The following is a 25,306-nucleotide window of genomic DNA, read 5'->3' as shown; positions in this document are numbered from 1 at the left end:
AGAGAGAGAGAGAGGGAGGGAGGGAGGGAGGGAGGGAGGAAGGAGAAAAAACCAGACTTTGAGCCTTATCTTCTATCCTGTGTAAAAACAAACAAAACTTTAAAAAAACAAAGCAAGCAAGCAAACAAACAAACAAAAAGTCCTTAACTATTTATAAACATAACTCTAGAACTTAAAATTATAAAATTCTCAAGTAAAATATCAGAGAAAACTATCTATGGTGTTCAGTTGGTAGAGATGTTGTAGAAGACACCAAAACCAACAACAACAAATCCAGAAAGAACTGGATTTCCATCAAAGGTAAAACCTCGCTTTTGAAAAATAAAGTAAGTGAATGAAAATATAATACTCAGAAAAAGAGTTTTCAAATTCAGTAAAAAGAAATCAACCACCAAGACAGCAGAAAATCTGAACATTTTGTCAAAGGACAATCATCAGGCAATTGCAAATTTAAACCAAAATCAAAACACATCAGTTTAGCTTAACCTGTCAGAGGAAGTGCAGAGGACTGGGAGTCCGCTGGGACTATAAAACAGGCTAAGTACTTTGTAACAACTATCAAGTTCTTTAAAAGTTACACATATCAGGGCTGGAGAGATGGCTCAGCCTTTAAGAGCACTGCATTCTTCCAGAAGTCCTGAGTTCAATTCCCAGCAACCACATGGTGGCTCACAACCATCTGTAATGGGATCTGATGTTCTCTTCTGGTGTGCCTGGCGACAGCTACAGTGTACTTCTATACACAAAATACATCTTTTTTAAAATCTTAAACATGTATCTTCTATATGTTCCAGCAACTCTACAACAAATTTAGCCCAGAGAAACAAAGGACACTATACAAAGATGGACACACAGGTATTCTTAGTAGCTGGACTGCTGTGGCTGCTAGAACAGAGCCCTTATGGGTGCTGAGTCATCTCCCCATTGTACTAAAGATGGTGGCAATCACTCAGACCACTCCGGGAATGGTAAGCCACAGCTAGGAAAGTATATGAGCTGTGTTCTTGTCACTAGCTCCAGGCTAAAAGATCAGGGGAAGAAGAGTAGACTCTGGAGTAGTAGAGGCCAATGCTCTCGCTCTTCTCACCAAGCCCTCGTGAGTATCTGGTGAGGCATGAACCAAGCTGGCCCATTTGCTCTTGTCTAGTACAGAGCGCTGACTATAGTTCAGTGTCTTCCCAGGCTTGCGGTGAGGATTGGTAAATAAAGACAGCCACAGCAGCAGCAGAGTTAAAGCTGCCGTCCCTGAAAGCAGTTAAGGGGACTGTTCCTGAAAACTCTAGAACTGTTTGCTGCCCTTTGACCTTTAGTCTTAAAAAAAAAAAAAAGTTGGAGTTTCATAGAGATCATGCAATATGGGTTGGTTTTTTGTTGTTGTTGTTGTTGTTGTTGTTTTTGAGACAGGGTTTGTCTGTATAGCCCTGGCTGTCCTGGAACTCACTCTGTAGACCAGGCTAGCCTCGAACTACCCAGCTCCAAGCAATATGTTAACAGAAAAATTTAAGATAGCTGTTGAACAAAATCTCTAAGACCTCAAAAAGTTATTCCCGCGCAAACCTGCATGCAGCTCACTCCTAAGGAGCCCTGACTTCCCCTCTCCCCGCAGGCACAGACGTCCGTACAACCCCACCTTCCAAGGATCCGCCACAGCATTTATGAACACTGAAAAATGAAGCGATTTTGGTCCTTCGGTGGGCTGCCAACCTAGGACCTGGAGACACACAGGCTGCCATCTGTCCCTTCCCAGCTGCTCCTGACCTGTCATCCTTCTCCACCCAGGGACTCCTGTTATCTGCCAGGTCAGCTAAGCAACGATGAAGGACGCCTGAGGCCGTGATACAGCAGCCTCCCTCTCATTACTGGGTGGCACGTTGCTCTCCATGACCACACAGGGGTCCGATTCTAAGACAAGGATCCTCTCCTGGAGTGCTGCAGCCTTTTCTACAGTGAATTCTCATTGTAGAGAGTCAACATTCTCCATGCTGCTCTCCAGAAACCACAGGCCACTTTAGAACTGTAAACTCTCAGTAGAGAATCTGTTGTATAATTGGAGATTCCTGTCACCCTTCAGGAATGACTGTTATGCTGCAGATTAAATAACCACTTCTGATCACTGATGCTTCGAAGTAACCGGAACAAGTTTCATTTCACCACCACAGTCCCCCAAACAATGCAGAAGCCTAAGTGAGCTTTTGCAAATATCCTCACTAAAGAGGTCACCAAAAAGGAGGGCAGAAGTGTCACGGCTAGAGCTGCATGCTGTTAGTGTAGCCATCAAATGCTAACATGGGAGCAGCGAAAGCTCACTACCACCATACAGATGGTGGCTTTTGTTGATGGCGTGTTTTTCCTATGGCATGTACATCTGTAGTTTTGTTTCCTAAAAATGGAGACACATTTGGCCTCCATGTTCACTTCTCTAAGTGTGGACGGTAAGCATGGAGGGGGTATGTGTCCAGCTCAGAACCTGACTAGCAGGCCCAGGAAAGGTGGTCTCCAAAATGGAAAAGGCATGTTCACTGTATGAAACTTTATGGGCGCGCTCACCAGTGCTCCAAAGGAGATAAAGAACACTACAGTTCTCGGAATAAACAGTGGAGTAGTCCACAGACTCCCAACGCTCCAGGCACTTCCTTTTATCTGTAGTCCCAACCTCCCCATCACTCTGCACTCTGTATCACACGCTTGAATCCTTCTCCCACAGTTCCCTTAGGAACAGTCATACCCCAGCCTGGTCCTTCACGATAGGCTTGCTCTGGGAGACCTGCTCAGGACAGGCAGCACCTTGCCCTCTCGCACCTTGCTCACCACTTAGGAAATCTCAGTCTTAGACTGTCAGTCAAACAGAGCCACAAAGCTCATGCTTACGAACCCTGTAGGTGACAGATAGTAAAAGCGGGAAGCCTTTTCCCTCTCATAAGGCAGCAAAACAGTAAGTCCGCAACACAAATTCTCTGCCCAGAAGAAAAAGAAAAGGTTTGTAGCTTAGTTATTTTGAAAATTAGCAGAAGGTATGAAAGTTCTTAAGACAGAACAATAAATGTCCTCCCTCTATACTGACCGCTGACCTCCTTTGTGTCAGCTGCTGTTGACTGACTGTCCCTGTATCTTCACCTGCTGCTGCGGCTGCAGCTGCTGCCTCACCTCACCACACACTGGGCTCTGATGATGCCAAAATAAAGCAGAAATGTCCCCACCCACCCACCCCACCCCGCCCCAGCCCTATTCTCCAGAGCGTGGCGTGGAGCCTGAAGAATCTTCTCACACCTCAGCTCCAGGAGACTCCCAGTACCTAACTTCTCATTTGGAAGACTGAATACCTATCGGCCACATACTTGTCCTCCTTCACAGGGCAAGCTGGAATAAGGAAAGAACGTGTTTGCATTAAGGAAATCAGAGACAGACTGCTTCAGGGGGCCTGGGAAGGAAGCAGGAAGACCAGGCAAAAGAGCCTACTGCTCACAGGCCTGCCTCATAGGGGCCCTGGAGCTTTTGTCTTCTACATCCTGAGCTCCTAGAGGGGGCCTGTGGACCCCCTCTCCAGACTGTTTTTTCCCAAGTGAAACCAATTACACCAAAAGACAAGTGTCAAGATACTAAGAAGTTCTGGATAAGGCAGCCCGGACTGCATCCTCAGTGCAGCAGACCCAGAGCAGAAGCAGTCTAACCACTGGCCACAGTGAACGCAGTTGTAAGGGAGCTGCTACAAATGAAAAGAAGCAAAGATTTTAATTGGTGTGAACGACAAATGATGCAAATAAAATAGGCATCTGTCATTTATACTCACAACAGAAGAAAATGCTAGGCATTACTGAGATGCTAAAATGTCATTTTTTATGCTTTCCCGACTTGCAGATCTCTATAAATATTCTCTGCAGACTCCAACATAGAAAGCAGATGGAGGCATGGCCTCTCTGGCAGAGGCAAAGGGCCTGTGGAAGCCCAATTGGACCTCTCCCTCTCTCTGGTCCTCATCTTCCTCCAGTCAGGCCCCAGGCTTCTCAAGAGGGGCTGCAGACCACTCCCAGAGAGAACAAGCCAAACCACAGCTATGCTTCAGGTCTGTCTCAGGCCCCTCTTCCTGGGTCAGTTTCTCTTTTGAGTGCCTTACTTCAGCTGAAGCTTCAGTTACAACCCCACAGCTGGTGCTCTGAGTCAGCCTGCTTTCCAAGTGCTTGCTGACGGACTCTCGGGCTCAGTTTTAACCTTCCCTCTGACTGAGTCACCTTTAACCTTACTTTTTGAATTTTCCCTTCAGATGTAGAGAATCACTGTTTTCATATTTTTGTCAATGGACTGACTGCCTTAAACACCCGCAGTTTACTGTGGTAACTAGATCATTCTTTTCCTTCATGTTTCATTTTGTATCACAAAGAGTGGATCCCAGTGTGGCCGGCTCCGGCTCACAGAGAGTAGCGCGTAGCCCCCACACATATGTCCCTTCAGCTGTCCCCAAAGCAGCCTTCCTGTAGAGATCCCTGGTACCCTGTGATACTGCATGCCCACACTTTCCTGTCTGTGATGGCTAGAGACTTCATGTGTACTCCTGGGAAGAGATGAGAAGGTGCTATGTGCCACAAGTCCTAGGAACTGCTGGAGCTTGGGATTGCTACCCATGCCCAGACCCACAGCACCAAGTCCATCAGCCTTCTCCTGGACAGTTCAAATATGGTGGTGGCTACAGGCTGTGACAGGGAAGGAGGGAAGCCTATGCCATGGTAGCAATAAGAATTACTCTAAGTCAGTGGTCACCTTCCTAATACCGCTCCTCATGCTGTGGTGGCCTCCAACTGTAGAATTATTTTCACTGCTACTTCAATAACTGCAATTCTGCTGTTATGAATCGTAATGTAAATATCTGTGTTTAAAAATGGTCTTAGGTGACCCCCGTGAAAGGGTCATTTGATCCCCAAAAGGCTGGAGATGGAATTGCTCAGGGAGTAAGAAATGCTGCAGGCAGGACAGCCAGGAGTTGTAGGCTCTCTGTGATGCAGCAGTTGCTTGATACTCCTTAATGGTAGGCCTGTGTTTTTAAGGTCACTCTGAGGTCAAAAGTCACTCTGTAAGGATGTGAGCCACAATAACGACAGAAGGCCTAACTAGTGGAAGTTTCTCCAAGGACCAGGTCTCTGATGGCCCAGCTTAACCCCCGACTTCAGTTACTCCAGAGAAACTCCAAGGTGCACGCCTCTAATCTCAGCACTCGGGAGGCAGAGGCAGGCAGATTTCTGAGTTCGAGGCCACCCTGGTTTACAGAGTGAGTTCCAGGACAGGCAGGACTATACAGAGAAACCCTGTCTCGAAAAACCAAAAGAAAAAAAAAAGAGTAAAGCTTCTAACTCTTCATTCTGATAAGCCTTTCCTGAGGCCGGCCTTAGCATGCTTTGTACATTCCTCTTAGGCTGGGAAGCAGGGTCCTTTAGACAACAAGTATATCACTATCACTATCCTTGCATGGCTCACCCAGACTCTTAGCACACAAAAGTATCTACAAAGTCACAGAAATGTTTCAAAAAAGCTAACTCTGATAATGAAAAAGAGGAATCAGAGCAGCTTGGAGTTAGAGTCTCAGGCATGGTCTACATGGAAAAAGAAGACAGCAAAGACATGAATCTTTGTTTCTGTTCTGGACTGCATGCAACTGAGTTCATCTCACACACTCACACATACACACACACACACGCGCACACACACTCACGCATTTGTATGTGTGCATATACACAAACTTCTCAGTACCACAAAAGAAGAAGAAAAATCCAAACCCCGGTGCTGAAAGTGAGAGTGAAAGCAGAGTGACAGAAACGCTTACTTGTAAAGATAGTACTCTGCAGAATCTAGATCTTCTCGGGATGCAATGTTGTCCACAAACTAGAGGAGAAAAACAATTCTTGGTTGAATACAAATTGTGCCACATGTTTGATCTAGATCATGCACTTATCTTTTTTTTTTTTATCTGTATAGCCCTGGCTGTCCTGGAACTCACTTTATAGACCAGGCTGGCCTCGAACTCAGAAATCCGCCTGCCTCTGCCTCCCGAGTGCTGGGATTAAAGGCGTGCGCCACCACGCCCAGCGCACTTATCTTTAAAAGGTATGCACTCTTTTTATTGGAATGAGGCTCCTGTGGTAGTGCTCCTTTCTGAAAACCCTTCACATTGGTAAAAACAAAGGCACACTGTAGCTTCTCTGTACTTCTATATTTGGTCCAAAACAAAACAAGCAGCAAGAAAGCACCATTAAAAGCCAAACCCAAACCTTGCTCATACAGACAAGAGTGTCTCATGGAACTATTTACAGACACTGTCACCTTTATTGTCTTTCCTCTCCATCCTATACTCCAAACACATGGAACACAAAGTGGAAATGGCGGAGATTCATTTTTAAAATAAATATAACTCATTTTTATTTTCTGTTCATTTGTGTTTTGACTGCATGTATGAGGGTGTCAGAAGCCCTGGAACTGGAGTCATGGGCAGGCGTGAGCCACCATGTGGATGCTGGGAATTGAACCCAGGCCCCCCAGCAAGAGCAGCCAGGGCTCTTTACCATCAAGCCACCTCTCCAGCTCCAAAATGGTGGAGATTCTTAACTCTGCAACAACAGTGTTCAGAACACTAAAATCTAAGTGGAGGGTTCCATTTTAGCTGTCTTCACTCTGATCTTAGTGTTGATATGAAGGAACCGTTTTAGGATTGAGGCTTCTTCAAGCTATAAAATCTAGTGAGCATTGATTGGTGCTGTGAACGCAGCTCATTGGTAAAGAGTACTTGACCAGCACTCTGGACGCTCCAGATTCAATCGCCAGCACTTGAAAAACAACCTCTGGAAACTCTCTGAGTCTGTTCTTTACCTACGATCTAAATGAGCAGGAAATACTCCCCAGGGTGGATTCTGCTCGAAGGTGAGAAGTCGGAAGACAGAATAGGAGACTAGGTGTGCTGTGAGTGTAACTAAAGCCTCATGAAGAGAGAGATGGGAAAGAAAAGAGAGACTTTCTAAAAATAAGCAGGCCCCCTGGGTTTGATTTAGAAATCCATTAAAGGGCAGATAACATGAGGTGCAAACACCAGCCCTGAGCCTGAAAAGCAGCTCTCCTGATAGCATGCTCTGGCACAAACAGATGGCACGGGCCCTCTGGGACTCAGCTGCTCCATCTGGATCAACAGCTACAGGCTTCCGTCCTGAGAAGTATGAGGTTCAGGTTGGAACATGCACACCACAGCTCTTTAAAGTTCCAAGTGTTGTTTAAATGAAAATCGAGTATTTCAGCCCCCAGAGGGGGAATCACCCTGAAAACAATGGCCTCTCAATCTTTTCCACTGTGGGGGATATTAGTCCCCAAGTCTAAGGAGTGACAACTGAACTGTTTCTCTATGAGGACACAGGGCACAGAGAAGGGATCAGGGATGGAGGGAAAGATTCTTTCCTTCCCCTCATCTAGATTTAGTAGCTCCTGACTGAAGGACCATGCTCACTTCTACAAAAGGTGTTTCCAAGATCTCATCACCTCTGAGGAAGATACAACCACTCTCAAGCTGGGGACGGGGAAACTGGAGAACACTACTGCCCAGTATGGTAACCTGGTCTTGTCTTGATGGTGATTTCAGGTGGACTTTGATGTTCCAGCCTTTCTGCCTACATGCTGTGTGCATCTGCAAAGTTACCTAATCGTTTGTGCCTTACAAATACCACACACATCTCTCTCACGGCTGCTGTGGAAATGAACACACATGATGGATGTATGGTGAGAAACTACAAGAATGGCTGCCATGGAGGTGCCCTGTGGTGGTTCCTACAATCACGACTCCCAGTTGCTGACCTCACAGTTCTCCTACCCACTCCCCAGCGGCAGTCAAGTTCACTGTTAGTATCCACTCTTCCTCGGATGGTACCCGCTACTGAAAATATGTTCACTGCTATTACACTGAAGGACATATTAACTTTAAAACACAGAATAATATGACCTGAGGAAAATAAATAAACCAGTGATTACTAACTTGAGTCTGGTTTGTTTATTTCCTTACATTTCAGCCACCACAGCACAAAATACCTACTGGTAATTGTAAAACCATACTACACTGTGGAAAGCTGTCCCCGTGTGACTACTGTCTCTACAGCCCAGCCCAGCCTATAGTCTTCATTGCTTCCTTCTTTGAAAGTGGGTTTGAAATGTTCTTACCCGTGATATTGATAAAGAACTAACAGGCAATTTTCTTTCATACGCTTTGTCCATTAAGGATGCAAGATCAGCTGTGAAGACAAAAGAGAAAGAACCCTATTAAATATACAAATTTTTCCAGGAAAAATCTAACAGCTCTGACTCCTGCCAGATGGCCGAGAACGTCACAAAGTCAGCGTCTAAACAGGTGCTCACTCTTGCTCTTTTTAGAAATTGAGGACAACTATTGAGTCCTCATTGAGACACTGACATAGTCAGTTTTAAATAATTTGTTGAACTAGAGAATACAAGCACTCGGGAGTCCGAGGCCAGCCTGGTCTACAGAGTGAGTTCCAGGACAGCCAGGGCTACACAGAGAAACCCTGTCTCGAAAAACCAAAAATAAATAAATAAATAAATAAATAAATAAATTTAACTCTTAAAAATGGATCGATGAGGTGCCTCTTCAAGGAAACACAAAGCATGAGGTTTGTCAGTCTGTAGGTGAGAGACAGGCCAGGGAGCTGTCACGAGCTCTTATTCCCTAGCAGTGTACAACAGTTGCATATGGTAGCCATTCCAACGGCTTTAGAATGGTCATCTAGAATGGTTATATATTTTCATGTATTTGCTCACAAAAAAGCCCCTGCCTCTCCTTCCTGATGAGCCCCCACCACCCAGGTGTTGGCTCCTCTCAACAGACTGGTCATCCTGAGGAAACCAGGAATGGGTGACATCACACTCAGCTCAGACCCTAAAATCACCTTGATCCCAGGCAACATACACTCCAAATGGTTTTTGTGTTTATTTATTTATTTTATGTATATGAGTACACTGTAGCTGTACTTCATGTGGTTGCTGGGTATTGAATTTAGGACCTCTGCTAGCTCCAGTCAACTCTGCTCTCTGGCCCAGAGATTTATTTATTATTATAAATAAGTACACTGTAGTTGTCTCAGACACACCAGAAGGGGGCATCAGATCTCATTGTGGGTGGTTGTGAGCCACATATGGTTGCTGGGATTTGAACTCAGGACCTTTGGAAGAGCAGACAGTGCTCTTACCTGCTGAGCCATCTTGCCAGCCCTCCAAATGGTTTATGTCACATCCTGTCACTGTTTCTCACGTTTACAGTACTTTCTAGCTTCCTGCACTCTCAGCTCATGGTTCTATCCCATTTTGGTGGAAAGATAATCAAGAGAACATTATCCTTGTATCAAATCTACCAGGCCAGTGCTAACTCTGTTCTCATTTGATCTCTATCTAGAGAGATCCTTAAGGAAATATTTATCCGCTCATCCCACCCTACCATTTCTCAGGCTCTGTGAGGATTGTCTTTTCTTTCTCTTGATGTTGGAATGTCCAACTCTCAGTGGTAGAGTATACTATGGCTTCATGCCTAGGTTCAGGTGCTACATGATGGCAGTCTCTCCCACAGCTTTAATCTCACAGTTGGTTCTGTGTGTGGACATCTACCCCAATTCTGGCTTTTATTTCCAGACCAGCCTTTCCAGTTGTATAGGAATATCTCCATTTGTGTGTTCAACAGGCCTTTCAATTGCATGTCCTCTAATTTCTTCAACTGTCCACTCTAAATATGTGTTCCCTATCTCAGTAAAAAGAGATGGCTGGCTGGCTGGAAAAGCAGGAGTTAGCCTTGATCCCACCGGTTTTCATACTAAGTATGAAACAGTGTAGGTCAGCAACACCTACACTTATTTCATCAACTGCATTGCTAGGCTTCTAATCTCTTACTTCCTGACCACACTTTAATGACCATTAAAGGGTCTAAGGGATAACTCAGTTGGTAAAATGTTTGCCAAGCAAGCATGAAGTTTGATCATCAGCACGAATTTAAAAAGCCAGCTATGGTGGCATGAGCTTATGATTCCACTACTGAGCAGGCCACTGGGGCTATCTGACCAGCCAGCCAGCTACTGTGCTGAGCACCAGACCAGTGAGCAACCTTGTCTCAAAAAACAATCCTCCCACCTACACCTACACACACACAGGTGTGCACAAGCCAGCATCATGCACACAAACATACATGTCATCACCTCACACACACACACACACACATGCACAGGTGTGCACATGCAGCCAGCAGCATGCACACAAACATATATGTCATCACCTCACACACACACATGCACAGATGTGCACAAGCCAGCATCATGCACACAAACATACATGTCATCACCTCACACACACACACACACACACACACACACACACACACATGCACAGGTGTGCACATGCAGCCAGCATCACCCATGCAAACACACATTATCACCTCACACACACATGCACAGGTGTGCACATGCAGCCAGCATCATCCATGCAAACACACAGTCATCACCTTGCCCTTACAACTGATGTTCTGTCAAGTAAGCAGGTTGGGGAGGCTTTTAAAGATAGTTCAGGTCCTGTTATTCTCTTTCTGAACCAAGATATTTTCTACTAACTACAAATACCCATATAAGATGGCCCTCATGCCCTTACAGTAAAAGTGTCAGGGAAGAACTGAATTCACCGACCTACACTCAGTTTATAGGACAGCTCTGTGAAAAGCATCCAGGAACTATCTAAAGGCAGGAGTCAAAGGAAGAGAGGATAAGGAATACACGGGCACACTTCTCAGGCTCTCTCGCGGTGACACGAATAGCAAGCTTGAGGCACTGCGACACACTCTGGTCACTGGTCACTTCTTACTGTGCATTTAGCTATTCTCTCTTCCTGCCTCAGGGAAATGGTCCCTAGGACTTATAGCAACTGGGGAAAAACAACTTGGTAAAATTCCTAAAACCTAACCTGATGTAAATAGCCTTTTTAACGACTATTTTAAAAGTATTGAAACAGGTGATTACAGCATCTGTAACACCTACAAACAGATTCTTAAACCCCTTCCTATCAGGGATCAATAAGACTGTCAAGTGCACCTGCTCATAACTAGACACTCGTGCCACCAAGTCTATAATTCTGACTACTTTTATGTTAATGATTAATACGAAGAATTACCTCCCTTTATTCAAATTTATACTGTATTTTTAAAAAGCCAGGAACAGGAGCTACTGGCCTAATTAAAATGGCCTGCAAGGTCCTCTCCCTTGTCCTTTTCACGCATATGCACAGCGTGTCACCCATCACAGGACTGAGGCCACTCGCCGACCACCTTCAAGCATGGTAACCGGATTCCATCTGAGGACTTCACACCAAGGTGCACGTCTTCAGTGAAGTGGAATTGGTCAGGGCTTCCAAAAAGGCAACAGCTGCAGGGCCTCCATCTGAGGGGTAGCATTTACATACTGCACGGGGTTTGCTGCAAGTACTCTACGTGACCAATCACCATGCATCCCAGAGCTGCTGTGATGAATGAGGCAGAAAGCAGGGAAGGGCAGGAGGGCCGGGAAAGCAGGACAGCTGCAGCATATGGAGGGCCAGCACCACAGGCTCCTGGATGGTGGCCTCCACAGCCAAAGTCACACTCCATGCTTTACTGAGGAGCCAACAGATGCCCAAGTTCTGTTCAATGGGCTGTGCCAAGGAGGTTGCTTCGCTGGGTTCTCAGCTCCCCAGGAACACTCACTGAAGCTGATGGCTGCAGAGCAAAGAGTTGGGGAAAATGGATCTGAAATACAAACTCTTCATTTAGCAGAATTTTCAACTACACAACGTGGAAATATGCTTAGAAGATAAAACACAGGATAGTATTAAAACGTTCTTGTTTGACAACAGCAACAGCACTGAGGATCTAAGGACAAAAGAGGATTTACTGAGGATTTTACCAGGAGAGTGAACTCCCAGGGGTTTAAGACTGAATTTCCAGGCCTGCCATCCAGCGTAAGGATAATGTAAAATAGATCTGCAGTAGCCAGGGCGTCCGACTCTGTTAGCACCAGATCCAGCAGCTGATGGTGCAGCCGGTCAGCAACAATATGAGCTGTGTAAGAACTACCATGCAGAGGAGGCAGCATGTGAATGTGGTGTCTAAGCCCAGGGTGATACTAAGAAATTCTATTTCTGGAATAAGATGAACTGCATTGCTTTAACAACTCTTTTCACCAGAAAAATAAAATTGAGCTTTGAAACAGGTAAACCTAACTGCCGGGGCCACAGAAAACTCACTTGGAGGACTTGAGGAATAAACTGTACTGTTGGTCACCCCAGGGGATCAGCGGGATGCTGTGGACCTTTGGTTTTAGTAACTGGTGGCATCAGAGAAAACTCAAGTCTCTGGTTAGGAGGCTCTCTCGTGTACAGTCATGTTGGAGCTGCATGCAGACTGGAACAAGGATCGCTCTTCTCCCAGGATGCGACACAAGTGAGCTCTGGTGCCTGAGAAGCCGACATATGCCTTCTTGTTAATCCCCAAGTGTGCCAGGATTTTATTTAAAGAGGTGTTCTTTCACACAAAACCTAGAACCGGCAAACTAATCTAAACAACGAGAAGTGCAGCAATCATATCCTGGGTGCCTGGGTGTGGAGCAGAAAGGAATAAGCGTATTAAAGGACTAGAGACAACTGCCTTTGGAGGTGACAGGACTATGATGTATACGGTCATGTGTAGCCCCACAGTTGTCAAAACTTATTAAACTGTATGCTTTAGGTATGGCTTATTTTTATGTAAATGCTGCAACAAAGTTCAAAGGAAAGGGAAGACAGGACAAAACAGGAAATAAAGACAGGCATAGAGCTGCAGGTCTACATTCCTAGCACCCGGGAACCTGAAGCAAGGAGAACACAAGTTTGACACTAGCCTATGTTGCAGGTCATGAGCCTGTCTCAAAAAGCAAGCAAGCAATAAGTTAAAAAAGAAGGTTAGATGTGAGAACTAGTGACCTGAATATCAGGCTGAAGTTAAACTACCCAGAATGCAACAAAGAAATGTGAGAAGGACGACACTAAGAGACATGGAGAATAGAATGATTTCTGAAAGAAACTTCATTTGCAAAAAAGTAGACCAAGAGAATGAGGTGAGCTGACAGGTAATGGGAAACCAGCGCACACGCACTTGCATGTGCACACACACACACACACACTCACACAGGGCCTGTGAATGTGTGTGGAGACCACAGTTCAGCCCTGGTTTCGTTCAGTTCCTCAGTCACTGTGCCAACTACAGTGATCTGGCTCTCAGTGACACCCAGGGGTCTGTGTGTTTCCACCTCCCCAGTGTTGGCACTCCAGGTATGCACCATCACCTGGCTTTAAACAAACAAACAAAAAAAAAAAGATGTATTTTATTTTCTGTGTCACGTTTTACCTGCATGGAACCTCCAGGTGAGTGCTAGGAACCAAACCCACCAGCAAGAGCAGCCAGGGCTCCTAAGCAGAGTCACCTCTCCAGCCCCACTGTCTGCCCCCACCCTCCCCAATCCTGCTTCCTCATTGGGTGCTGGGGATCAACCTCTCTTTCCAGCCCTGCCCTGTCCCCGCCCACTCCGCCATCTGGCCTCATTAGGTGCTGGGTATCAACTCAGGTCCTTGAGTTTTCTCTGCAAGTGCTTTACCAAACGAGCAGTCTCCTGAGAGCTTTTCAGAATTAATAATAAAAGACTGTCTTCTAAACATATGTCCAACAAACAAAGTTGGATTCTGTGTCACAGAGAAACTGGAGAATGGGATCATCTTAAAAACAGCTAGGAGGAAAATCAGGGGCTACTTACAAAGGCAAACAAGAACCAGAGCCATCTAAACAACCAGGACCTTAACTGTCCCAGCAGGAGGGCTTTTGTTTGCTTTGAGCAGTAGCACTGGAAGGCAGATACAGACTTAGATGAGCAAATGACGGGGCTGGAGAGATGGCTCATTGGTTAAGAGCACTGGCTGCTCTTTCAACCGTCCTGAGTTCAATTCCCAGCAACCACATGGTGGCTCACAACCATCTGTAAAGGGAACTGATGTCCTCTTCTGGTGTGTCTGAAGATTGCTACAGTGTACTCATATACATAAAATAAATCTTTAAAAAAAAAAAGAAAAGAAAAGAACATTAGCAGGCAGGCCTTTACACTTAGAAAGTGAACACAGCAGAGACATTTGAAACAAGTAACACAAACTGTATTTATTACAGCTGATGTTCAGAACTGACTTGAGATGTAGAACTGAGAGTAGATAAAGGGGCTGAGATAGCAGCTTAAATCCGGTGTTTTGAAGGATGAAACTTTAGTATTGGACAACAGCACAGTATATCACTTATCCTTTGTGTGCCTGTGTGTGTACTATTCTAAAGGATAAAGTGGTGAGCATTGGAATTTGCTCTAATTACCTTAGAGGATGTAGGATGATAATCTTAAAAAATGGAAACCAAGGCTATAACTTTCAGACCAGCGGCATGGGGGAAATGTAGCTGAATGAGGGAAGGGGAGTGGGAGTCTCGCCTGCCTGCGTGTCAATGAGCAGCTTTCTTCTATCACATGCTTCACCACAGTTCCAGAAACACACTTTCCCTGTCAAATAAGATGGATGCTCTGGGCCCTACAGCAGGATGGAGCTGGGACTCAAAAACTCACTCACCGGGCAGAGGATTTAGATAAACTCAAGGCTGTCTCAGCAGGAAGTGTGCACCCACCATAGGCACATGCTGCTCAGGAAAGGCTCTCACCATACCTGAAGGAATGAAGCTCCCAAGGAGCAGCTTAGAGTCCTCCAGCCTGCAGTCCACACCTCCTGTTCCCCAAGTCTGCAGTCCACACCTCCTGCGTCCCCAAGCAGCACTCTTGCCTCCAGCCTGCAATCCATACCTCCTGCTCCCCCAGCCTGCAGTCCACACCTCCTGTTCCTGCTCTGTGGAAAATGACGGCTCAGCTAGGCCAGCATAAAACTCACACTGCAGCACTCCACTTTGAACGAAGGCTGGAAATGCCCATTTGCCTTCTGGATGGACTCTGCAGTGTTCTCCCACCCCAGGGCCTGGAGAGACCAGTTAGATAGAGATGGCTGCATTATAAATTCTCCTCTGTGTTTGCCCACAGGCAGGAGGCTGAGACGGATGAAGGGAGGGAATCCAGGCCTTGAGCTCTCTACCCCAAATCTGCTGTTTTCTGAACTGTGACCTTGAGTTTGCTCCCGCACCCTTCTCCTCCACTCCGCTCCATGCTGTTACGTAGCATCTCTCTAAGCCATAAAGTAACAAGCAGCAAAATCAAGTACCCAGAAACCATTCATTGGCTCTCTCATCAGGGACTAAATCTGCAGTAACTATGGAAAAGGACAGCAGTCGGCCCATGAAAGGAATGACATACTGACCTTCCTAGATCTGTAGGAAAAACTATGAGATCTGGGCTGTATTGTCTCCAGAGTTGGGGTGTGTGGACCTCCTAACAATACTGACTCTTCCAACCCATGGCAAACAAAAATAACCCATGGCAACAACATTAACAACAGCAAAAAACAAGGGATAAGACTAACCACAAACTAAATGACCAAAAATAAGTCCAGCTAGACCATCTACCATGGTAAAAACCATATTAATAACAACAAGCAAAACAAGCCCTGAGCCGGGTGTGGTGGCGCACGCCTTTAATTCCAGTGCTTGGGAGGCAGAGGCAGGCAGATTTATGAGTTTGAGGCCAGCCTGGTCTACAGAGTGAGTTCCAGGACAGCCAGGGCTACACAGAGAAACCCTGTCTCGAAAAACAAAAAAAAAACAAAAACAAAAACGAAACAATCATCAAATTATTTTTTACAGCTAGGACAGATGGAAAACCAGACACATCCAGTACCAGCAGAAAGACGAAACCTGCAAATCAAGAGTGTGAGGTGCTCTACAAAAGGTGTCTGCTCAAGTGTGACATGTGAGTGTGACATGCAAGTCCTCTGTAAGTGAAGAAAACATGTTTAAGACATGACAAAATGTGAACACGCAATGTTTAAGGATGGCATTATAGCTTACTTTAAAAATTGCCATCTTTTGGAGGTCCATATCAAAATTGCTATAAAATGATTGGATGATAGACTGACTTAAAAAGCAGTCTGATGGAGGGGTCTAGGCTATAGATGAAATCGAACTGAAAACTGTTGAATCTGCTTTACCCCCATGTTTCTACCAAAAAAATTTTTTATTAAAGAGTCAAAAGAAAGTACAACTGTATTTGTGTGATTCCGTTGGGTCCTTGTTCGATTAGAGCATTAAAAATATGAGCATTCGATTTAGAGCATTAAAAATATGTGTATAAGAAATACCAGAAACTGGGCAGGCGTGGTGGTGCACACACTCAATCCCAGCCCTTGGGAGGCAGAGGTAGGTGGATCTCTGAGCTCAAGGCCCTCCTGACTAGCAATGGTTACAAGGTGTGACCTGGTCTCAAAAAACAAAAATGGCAGAAGCTGGTTAGTTCATATATTTATGCGACTACTTCATATATAACAATGGCTTTAAAAACATCTTATCTTTTTGAAATATACAACAGAGAGAGAGAGAGAGAGAGAGCGCACACGATTCCCCGGGACTGCTTCAAAACAGTCCAAAGGATTAGGAAGCGGAGCAGACATAAGCTGATAACAGCTGAAAGCAGATGGCGGGAGCTGGGGTTCTTTACAGCAGTCTCTACTTTCCTGCTTTACACTTTCTGGTGTAAAGTGCTAAAGTGCTTTTATAAAGCAGCCTCTGGTGTTACAAATCAGAATTTCGGCTGTCTGAAGAAAGCTAGGCACATCCCGGCCTCCAACGCGTTTAGAATGCTCCAGCTCCTATGCAGGTGTGCTAACTTTCTGGTAACTCACTACATATGATCTGTGCATCTTTTTGAATGCACAAAGCAATGCAACAAGTAGCTTTCAAGAAAATAGAGGGGTAGCATTTTAATGTTCAAGGACCCTAGGCACCCTTGAAACAGCCTTCCCCAGGGACGGCAGGCGGAGCCAAGGACGCCACACCCGCAGCGGCGCCAATGGGGACCACAGGAGCAAATGCCTCATATCGGCCCTCCTCCTTCCTCCAATCAGCGAACCCGACCCAAGCACCTCACGGCCCTCCCAGCGCGATGTCCAATCACGACGCTCCACATGAGCGCACATTTCCCGATAGGCCCGCGCCCCAGCGCAGATGGAAGGGCGTTTCTCGCAAGGGCCACACTGCCATCTACTGCCCGACCCGCGGAAATGCAGCCACAGGAACACCTGGAGCAGTCAGCAGTCTCCACGCTCAGAATCAGAGCTCAACCCTCGCCAACGCAGTCATGCTATACACAAAAATGTGCATCTATGAACCAGAGGCGGTAGCAGTTACTTCCTGTTACACAATGGGAAAGTTCCAGGCAGTCTGAATTCCAAACCACATCAAACATACACAGGGACATGCACAGGGGACCCAGGGACTCATTCACTCTGCATATTTCTAGGATGAATGTTTAGGAACTAGGGCAGACATCACCCATCCCTGATTTATAGCTATAGACACGGACAGCCACAGCGACAGTGGTAGCATTGGGACACACACCCAGATGCAGAATTCACATCGTGCTACTCAGGGAAGGCACGAGACGAGATACAGAGTAGGAAACCAGTTCTCACTGGAGGCAGAGGGGCAGCAATGACTGGACGTGTTCAGTAAGTGGTAATTTACTCAAGCACTGGTCTTAACAGAGAAGAGACCATAGACTCCCCGTGATATTTACCAGTCACAGATTATCATCATATTCTTTGGTGTCTTAGGGTTTCTATCCCTGCACAAACATCATGACCAAGAAGCAAGTTGGGGAGGAAAGGGTTTATTCAGCTTACACTTCCATACTGTTGTTCATCACCAAGGAAGTCAGGACTGGAACTCAAGCAGGTCAGAAAGCAGGAGCTGATGCAGAGGCCATGGAGGGATGTTCTTTACTGGCTTGCTTCCCCTGGCTTGCTCAACCTGCTCTCTTATAGATCCAAGACTACCAGCCCAGAGATGGTCCCACCCACAAAGGGGCCTTTCCCCCTTGATCACTAATTGGAATGCCTTACAGTTGGATCTCATGGAGGCATTTTCTCAACTGAAGCTCCTTTCTCTGTGATAACTGCAGCTGTGTCAAGTTGACACAAAACTAGCCAGTACATTTGACAAACAATGTGTTTATTCCTGTAACCAGGGCAAAGACCTCTAGACTTGTGTCCATGTAAATGATCTAACTATACCTCCACACCTAGGAAAATGTTTAACAATAAACTTTCCCAGAATGCATCCTTCCTTTATGTATATGTTCACAGCACTGTGGGTAATTCACGTATGGCACATGAGAACAATCTTTGCTATATTACTACTGGATTGTCCTAGCACATGGCTTCTAAGGGAAGAATAACAGAATTTGAAGGGCATCTTAATGTATGTGTAGATTATCTGTGACTCTCACCTATGACTGGATAACTGGCATTTTTAGATAGAAGGCAGAGAAGTTGTATCACATGCAATGCTGTGACTCTGACAAAACCCCGCCTCTGTGTCACATGCAATGCTGTGACTCCTGACAGAACCCTACCTCTGTGGAACCAAGCTCTAACCACGGGATGGAGAGCACAGCAAGGCCAGAGAAAGCTCCATGCAGATGAAGGGGGCTCGGAGGTGCTGGGTAAGAGTCAAGAGTATCTAACACCCAGCTCCTGTTTCTACTCCCACTCAGTGACCACTAAAAGGAACAAGAGTTCCCAAGGAAGGGCTGAGTCCAGGCTAGGGAGCTACTAAGCCTAGAACACACTGTTAAGTGAGAAAGCAAGCAAATGGTGAGAAAGAAAACATGGAAAATAACTGGAAGCATTTATATTAGCCAGGCAGCATGGGATGCTGGACTCCAAATAATGACAGCAATGAGCCAGTGGGGAAAAAAATCCCACCAATCAACAAATGTCAACATAATGTATGACCACAGATAAAAGGAAACGAGGTCTGCTGCCTAAGGGGAATGTTGGTGCCAACTAGCAAGTATGAAGGGGTGGTGGAGGTGGAGAATCGCCGCTCTGCAATCTTTACAGCACAGACTGCCTCGGGCCAGAAGCACAGATGGAAAAAAAAATCTAAGGGGAAACTTGAGAAGCAGCAGGAAATCGTGGCTATGTTAAAGGTCTCCCTACCGGTCAAGAAAACCGGCCAGTGCTGCAGCTGAGAACTCAAATGCATGTGACTGGGAGATCAGAGCTGACATGCATAGTGGAACATATACATAAAGGAAAGATGTATTCTGGGAAAGTTTATTGTTAAACATTTTCCTAGGTGTGGAGGTATAGTTAGATCATTTACATGGACACAAGTCTAGAGACACCAGCTGTGTCCACATCAGATACCCAGGCAGGGTCATGTCATCACAGAGCAGTCTGCATGGGGAGGCAAAACTGGAATCAAATCATAAAGTGTGATGGTTTGTATATGCCTAGGCAAAGGGAGTGGCACTATTAGAAAGTGTGTCCCTGTTGGAGTAGGTGTATCACTGTGGGTATGGGCTTTAATACTCTAGTTCTAGCTACCTGGACGGAAGTCTTTCACTAGCAGCCTTCAGATAAAGATGTAGAAGTCTCAGCTCCTCTTGCACCATGCCTGCCTGGATGCAGCCATGCTCCTTCCTGCCTTGATGATAATGGACTGAACCTCTGAACCTGTAAGCCAGCTCCAATTAAATGTCCTTATAAGACTTGCCTTGGACATGGTGTCTGTTCATAGCACTAAAACTCTAACTAAGACATAAACAAAGGTAAGAAAGTCATAAGAAATAAAAAAAGATAAGGCATACTTTCAAAATAAGAAGACTTGATTTAAAGGCAACATGATCCTGGAATCATCCTGTATTAGGGGAGGAAAAAAATTTGATAAGGGACATTTTGAAGTCAAGTAACAAAAAGCATATGAAGAAAAGTATTAACGAATAAACTCAATAAATGTGCTATGGTAGATGACATGCATGCACACTGATGAATTTAAGACAGTTAATAATAGCATGTGTGTTCTCCTCTTGTTCTCTTGTTCTCTCCTCTTGCTCTCTTCCCTTTTCTCCCTCCACATGTTCCTCTGTCTGTCTCTCTGTCTCTCTCTCTCAACTCCCCACGCCCCACATAAACTATTCTATACTAAAAAAACCAAAAAACCAAAAAAAAAAAATCCAGCATATGCACACCTCTCTGATAGGGACATAATAGATTACACACACACACACACACACACACACACACACACACACACACCAGAATGAGAAAATGAAAACAAAAACTGAATATGGGCAAGGGCAGAGAAGTTGAAGATGACTCCCAGGGGCTAGGGTATGGGTCAGCGAGTGAGAACACCTGCTGCTCAGGCGTGAAAGCCTGAGCCTGAGTCCCAGCACCAAGATTAGAAGTCCGGAACGGTTGTGTGTAGGCCTCTCATGCCACTCCTGGGGGGTTGAGGTGGGAAGCTTGCGTGGGTTTGTAGGCGGTCAGCTCATCTCCAAGTTCAGTGAGAGACATTTTTACTACTTTAAAACCGGTTTCTAGTTAATGATACTAATTTCATTTTAACACACAAATACAAAGTACTTCTTGCATACTTAAAAATAAGCTGGATTTTTTTTTTCATTAATGCATTCTTTAATGAAAATTGACTGAAAACAGACCTTTGAGTTACTCAGACCTTTACCAAAATCTTGTTAAGTTTTAAAATAAAAATGTCACTCAGGTATGTCTGATTTCGCCAGTACAGTACATCTGTGCCCATGCCCATTGTCCTGTGGGCCAGTGGCTGTGCATGGAAAATGAAAGGGTGTAGTGACTTCCAAATCTTCAGTGACGCCTAAATACTTCACTACATTTCAGAATACTCCCATACACCACATTCCTTCAGCTTTGTCTCTTTTTTTATAACTATATAAATTTTAAAGTATTATGTTTAGGAAAGTATATTAGCTTTGAATTTAATCTGCAGACACTATAAAGGGTTGGATTTAAAGGCTGTGCTAACCCTTAAAAGCGAGAGTCAGACTAAGTTCCCTGTGGAGGGCTTCATCACACCCTTCAGAACCTGCCAGCTCTGCTTTGGCCGAGCCTGGCCACACACACACTCCAGAGCTGCTACACACACACACTGCAGAGTGCTGTACACACACACACTTCAGAGCTGCTGTACACACACACACATTCCAGAAATGCTATACACACATGCACTCCAGAGCTGCTGTACACACACACACTGCAGAGCTGCTGTACACACACACACTTCAGAGCTGCTGTACACACATGCACTCCAGAGCTGCTGTACACACACACACACTGCAGAGCTGCTATACACACATGCACTCCAGAGCTGCTGTACACACACACACACTGCAGAGCTGCTACACACACACAGTGCAGAGCTGCTGTACACACACACACACGTTCCAGAGCTGCTGTACACACATAGTGCAGAGCTGCTGTACACACACACACACACGTTCCAGAGCTGCTGTACACACACACACTTCAGAGCTGCTGTACACACACACACACGTTCCAGAGCTGCTATACACACATGCACTCCAGAGCTGCTGTACACACACACACTGCAGAGCTGCTGTACACACACACACATTCCAGAGCTGCTATACACACATGCACTCCAGAGCTGCTGAGCAGCTCTACAACTCACATTCTCAAAGGAGACCATGATCACTCTCAAGCATCCTAAAGGTAGCTAGCTGCAACTATCAGCTACGTCCTACTTTTCTAGAAGACTCCATCACAGAGGACGGCTTTGTTCTTATCAAACACAAGCACAGAGAAATTGTCAACAGTGGCACATGGGGGGTGTGGATATATTGGGTCAGCACAGGGATTCCTGTGCACAGCACTAGCGTCTCAACGTCCATCGCCCATCTATTCACTCTGCAGTGTCGGGACAGTGCTTACACATTTGGAAATGTGCTTGTGGGGGTCAGTGACTTACTTCTTTTAGGCCTTGGTAATTTATACAGGGAAGGCTGCTTGCTATCTGTGAACTATGAAACAAGGAACAAGGGAAACAAATGGTTTTCTGAACTTACTGCTGGGAAGACACTCAGTATCTTTCCATGGCTTCCACGAGATTGCAAATTTGCTTCCACACCTGTCACCTGGCAATGATACTGTAAACCAGAGACAAGCTGCATGGAAACTACAGTGCAGTGAACAAAAAGCAAGAAGGAACTGTTCACACAGCCTCAGCAGTGCAACCATCACGGCAGACAACACAGTTTCCAGAACGCAGGGCAGCAAAGATGACCCCCCCCCCGCCCCGCCCCAATGTGTGGGCATTACTCCTTTTAAATGCACTTCTGTGAGCAGCGCCACCATAGAGGTCTCTCATGACATGCATGCGTCATGTGAGCATATGACTCCAGGTATGTGGAGTGACCGCTAACAACGGTGTATGGCAGGACCTACCCAGATGGTATTGCTCCTTCTCTCTTGCTTCCCACTGGTGGCTGTCCACGTACGCTGCAGAAAGCAGGCATCTTCTACCTGAGGGAAAGACAATCAGCTCAGCAGGCATGTTTCACAGATCTTCTTCACTGAACACGACTTCTGCTGTATTTGCAACTACCAGCTTGTGCATTTTTAAAATCCAGCGTGATATTCTAACGACTGCTGCAGAGTTCACAGCAAACACGGAAACGCCTGAAAAGCTCTGCCCCAGTTTTACAGGTGGGCAAGCTGGTTCTTCTCAGCTTCTGATGTGAAAGCTGAAAGCCATTTGTACGATTAAGTTACAGCCCAGCTCTTCAGAGTCCTAAAGTCCTTCTTAGATCCCAAACAGCCTCTCAATCTATGCTAAGCTATTAACTGGATGAGTTACAGTTATCAATCCTGAAAATATTTCCATTTGACTTGGATTAGCATATTTATCAGTATTTTGCATAAAGCAAAGAGGTATTTGTTTGTTTGTTTGTTTGTAGACGGGGTTTCTCTATATAGCTTTGGCTGTCCTGGAACTCACTCTGTAGATCAGGCTGGCCTCGAACTCAGAAATCCGCCTGCCTCTGCCTTCCAAGTGCTGTGATTAAAGGCGTGTGCCACCACTGCCCGGCAAGCAAAGAGTTTATACCAAGAATTGATATATCACTGTAATGAAACACTTAGCAATTTAAAAATAAGAATCCTGGGCTGGAGAGATGGCTCAGTAGTTAAGAGCACTGACTGCTCTCCCGAAGGTTCTGAGTTCAATTCCCAGCAACCACATAGTGGCTCACAACCATCTGTAATGGAATCTGATGCCCTCTTCTGGTGTGTCTGAAAAGAGCTACAGTGTACTCATATACATAAATAAATAAACCTTTAAAAAAAAAAGAATCCTGAATACATTATGTTAAGTGAAAGATACCAGCCTCAAATTATGTCCCACTTAAATGAAGCATTAGACTAGGGGAATCTAAAGAAAGGAAGCAGGCCACATGTCACCTAGAACTGGGGACGGGGGCTGAGGGAGTAAGAGTGACTAGCAACAAGAGATATAGAGTGTGATAAAAACATCCTGAGTTGGTTGGAAAGATGCTTGCACAACGCTGAAAGTCACACAACTGTGTACTTTCAGTGAGTGAGTTGTACGGCATGTGAAGGGAAGGAACTCTAAAATAAAAGGCAGCTACCCAGGGATCATAACAGATCACACAAGGATTACAACCTGAGTTTTATGTCAGTGAAGAGTGACTGGGGATGACACCTAACTTTGATTTCTAGCCTCTACATACATGCATTCATAAAAGCACGATGCAAGCATGCATTCACTCACACACACACACTCATCTTTCTATGATGCTCTGTGCGTGTCATAAAGAGCAAAGGTTTCTCCATCACTGCACACAAACTGAGGTTCTGTCTAATAATGTCACAACCAAAGAATTTCTACAGCCAGGGGCAAAAGATGAAAGGAGATGGACACAAACAAAGTGGAAGATCTAGATCAGACAGACTCTCAAACTTTTTATGCATATGAATCTCATTAAAATGCAGATAGTCTCTCTGTAGGCCCAGAGTGCAGAGAAATTCTGCTTATCTGACAAGTAACCCAGTAACAACATTCAAAGTGCTCAAAACACATCTGAATGAGTAAGGGACAGTCTTCAGACTCAGAGGCTTAGGTCTGGGCCTCCCCAGTCCCTCTCTGCACATGCCACTCAAAATGTCTCCAAGCATTTTGTTTGTTTGTTTTGTTTTTAAATTAAGAAAATAATGTGATTGTGGAAATAGACAAGCTTTAGCAGCACAATTTAACTTTTAGCCCTTGTTGGTGCCAATAATAAATGCTATGAAGATTGGGCAGATCATACACCTCTGTATCTTTTTCATCATACACAAAATGAGGGATACCACCTATCAGCATGGTAGTTAAGGCTCACTAATGCCTGTCAACGAATTATGGTACCCAGTAAGCTTCCTTCCCCTGTCCTTTCCACATACCTGTTGTTGTTCTATCTCAGTTCGTTTTTCTTCTATCTTTTTGATCATTTGGGCTGTATTCTTTCATCCTATTTTAAGTAGACTATTTAGAAGTCTCAAAGTGTTACATATACTGGCTGATCTGTCATGAATTTATACAAGCTGAGTACTTGAATCAGGGTATTTATAAACATACCCAAACCTATCCCATGTACTTATATTGCCTTCCTATAGCCTCCATCTGTGGTCTAATGCAGTGTCCAAAAAACTTCTGTAGAAATAAAAATGTTACATTTTAAATTGTCCAAGACAAAAGCCACCAGTTACATAGATGTACTGACCACATAAAACCCCAACGGCCAAGAAGAAACTTAGTTTTTAATCTTATTTATCTTCAACTTAAACTTAAATAGCTACGAGTACTAGCAACTGCCAAGTTGGGATAGCTTCAGAGTAAACTGACACCAAACTGCCGAAGTAAAGGTTCCCTCAAGTTGCTCTGTGTAGTTTCCATTCCTTTGTTACAACAGTTGCCCCAGCCATTATAAGCGACCAACTTACTCTCCTGTATCTACTAGTGTGGGTCTTATGAGACTTCAAAGAATTTACTACCAATCACAATTAAATATGCCAAGTAGCTCTACAAAGCACTCTTAAGTGCCAAATATTGTTCGTATCAATTTGTCAAATGTGGGATATGAAGCGTTCTTGCCAGGTAGTTCAAACACTTTATCTTTAGAAAACTCTTGAGGCCAACTGTGGAGTTTTTAAATGGCTGTACACTTACAGGAGTGAGAGCAAGTGAGTACTGCTTCTCTTTTTGTGA

General features: G+C 45.0%; 1 protein-coding gene across 1 annotated transcript in view; it reads right to left on the bottom strand.

Annotated features, from left to right (window-relative positions):
• Mrps27 (mitochondrial ribosomal protein S27) overlaps positions 1–25,306 on the bottom strand; it is a 72,306-nt gene that overhangs the window by 46,159 nt on the left and 841 nt on the right. The window contains exons 2-4 of the mRNA XM_021180173.2: positions 22,489–22,566; positions 8,179–8,249; positions 5,810–5,868 (exon numbers count right to left, since the gene is read on the bottom strand). Coding sequence (XP_021035832.1) covers positions 5,810–5,868; positions 8,179–8,249; positions 22,489–22,566 — 208 coding nt within the window. The remainder of the gene's footprint in view (positions 1–5,809; positions 5,869–8,178; positions 8,250–22,488; positions 22,567–25,306) is intronic.

This window comes from Mus caroli, chromosome 13 (genome assembly GCF_900094665.2).
Source record: "Mus caroli chromosome 13, CAROLI_EIJ_v1.1, whole genome shotgun sequence".
Classification (NCBI taxonomy): domain Eukaryota; kingdom Metazoa; phylum Chordata; class Mammalia; order Rodentia; family Muridae; genus Mus; species Mus caroli.
This window is presented reverse-complemented; position numbering and strand designations above follow the sequence as displayed.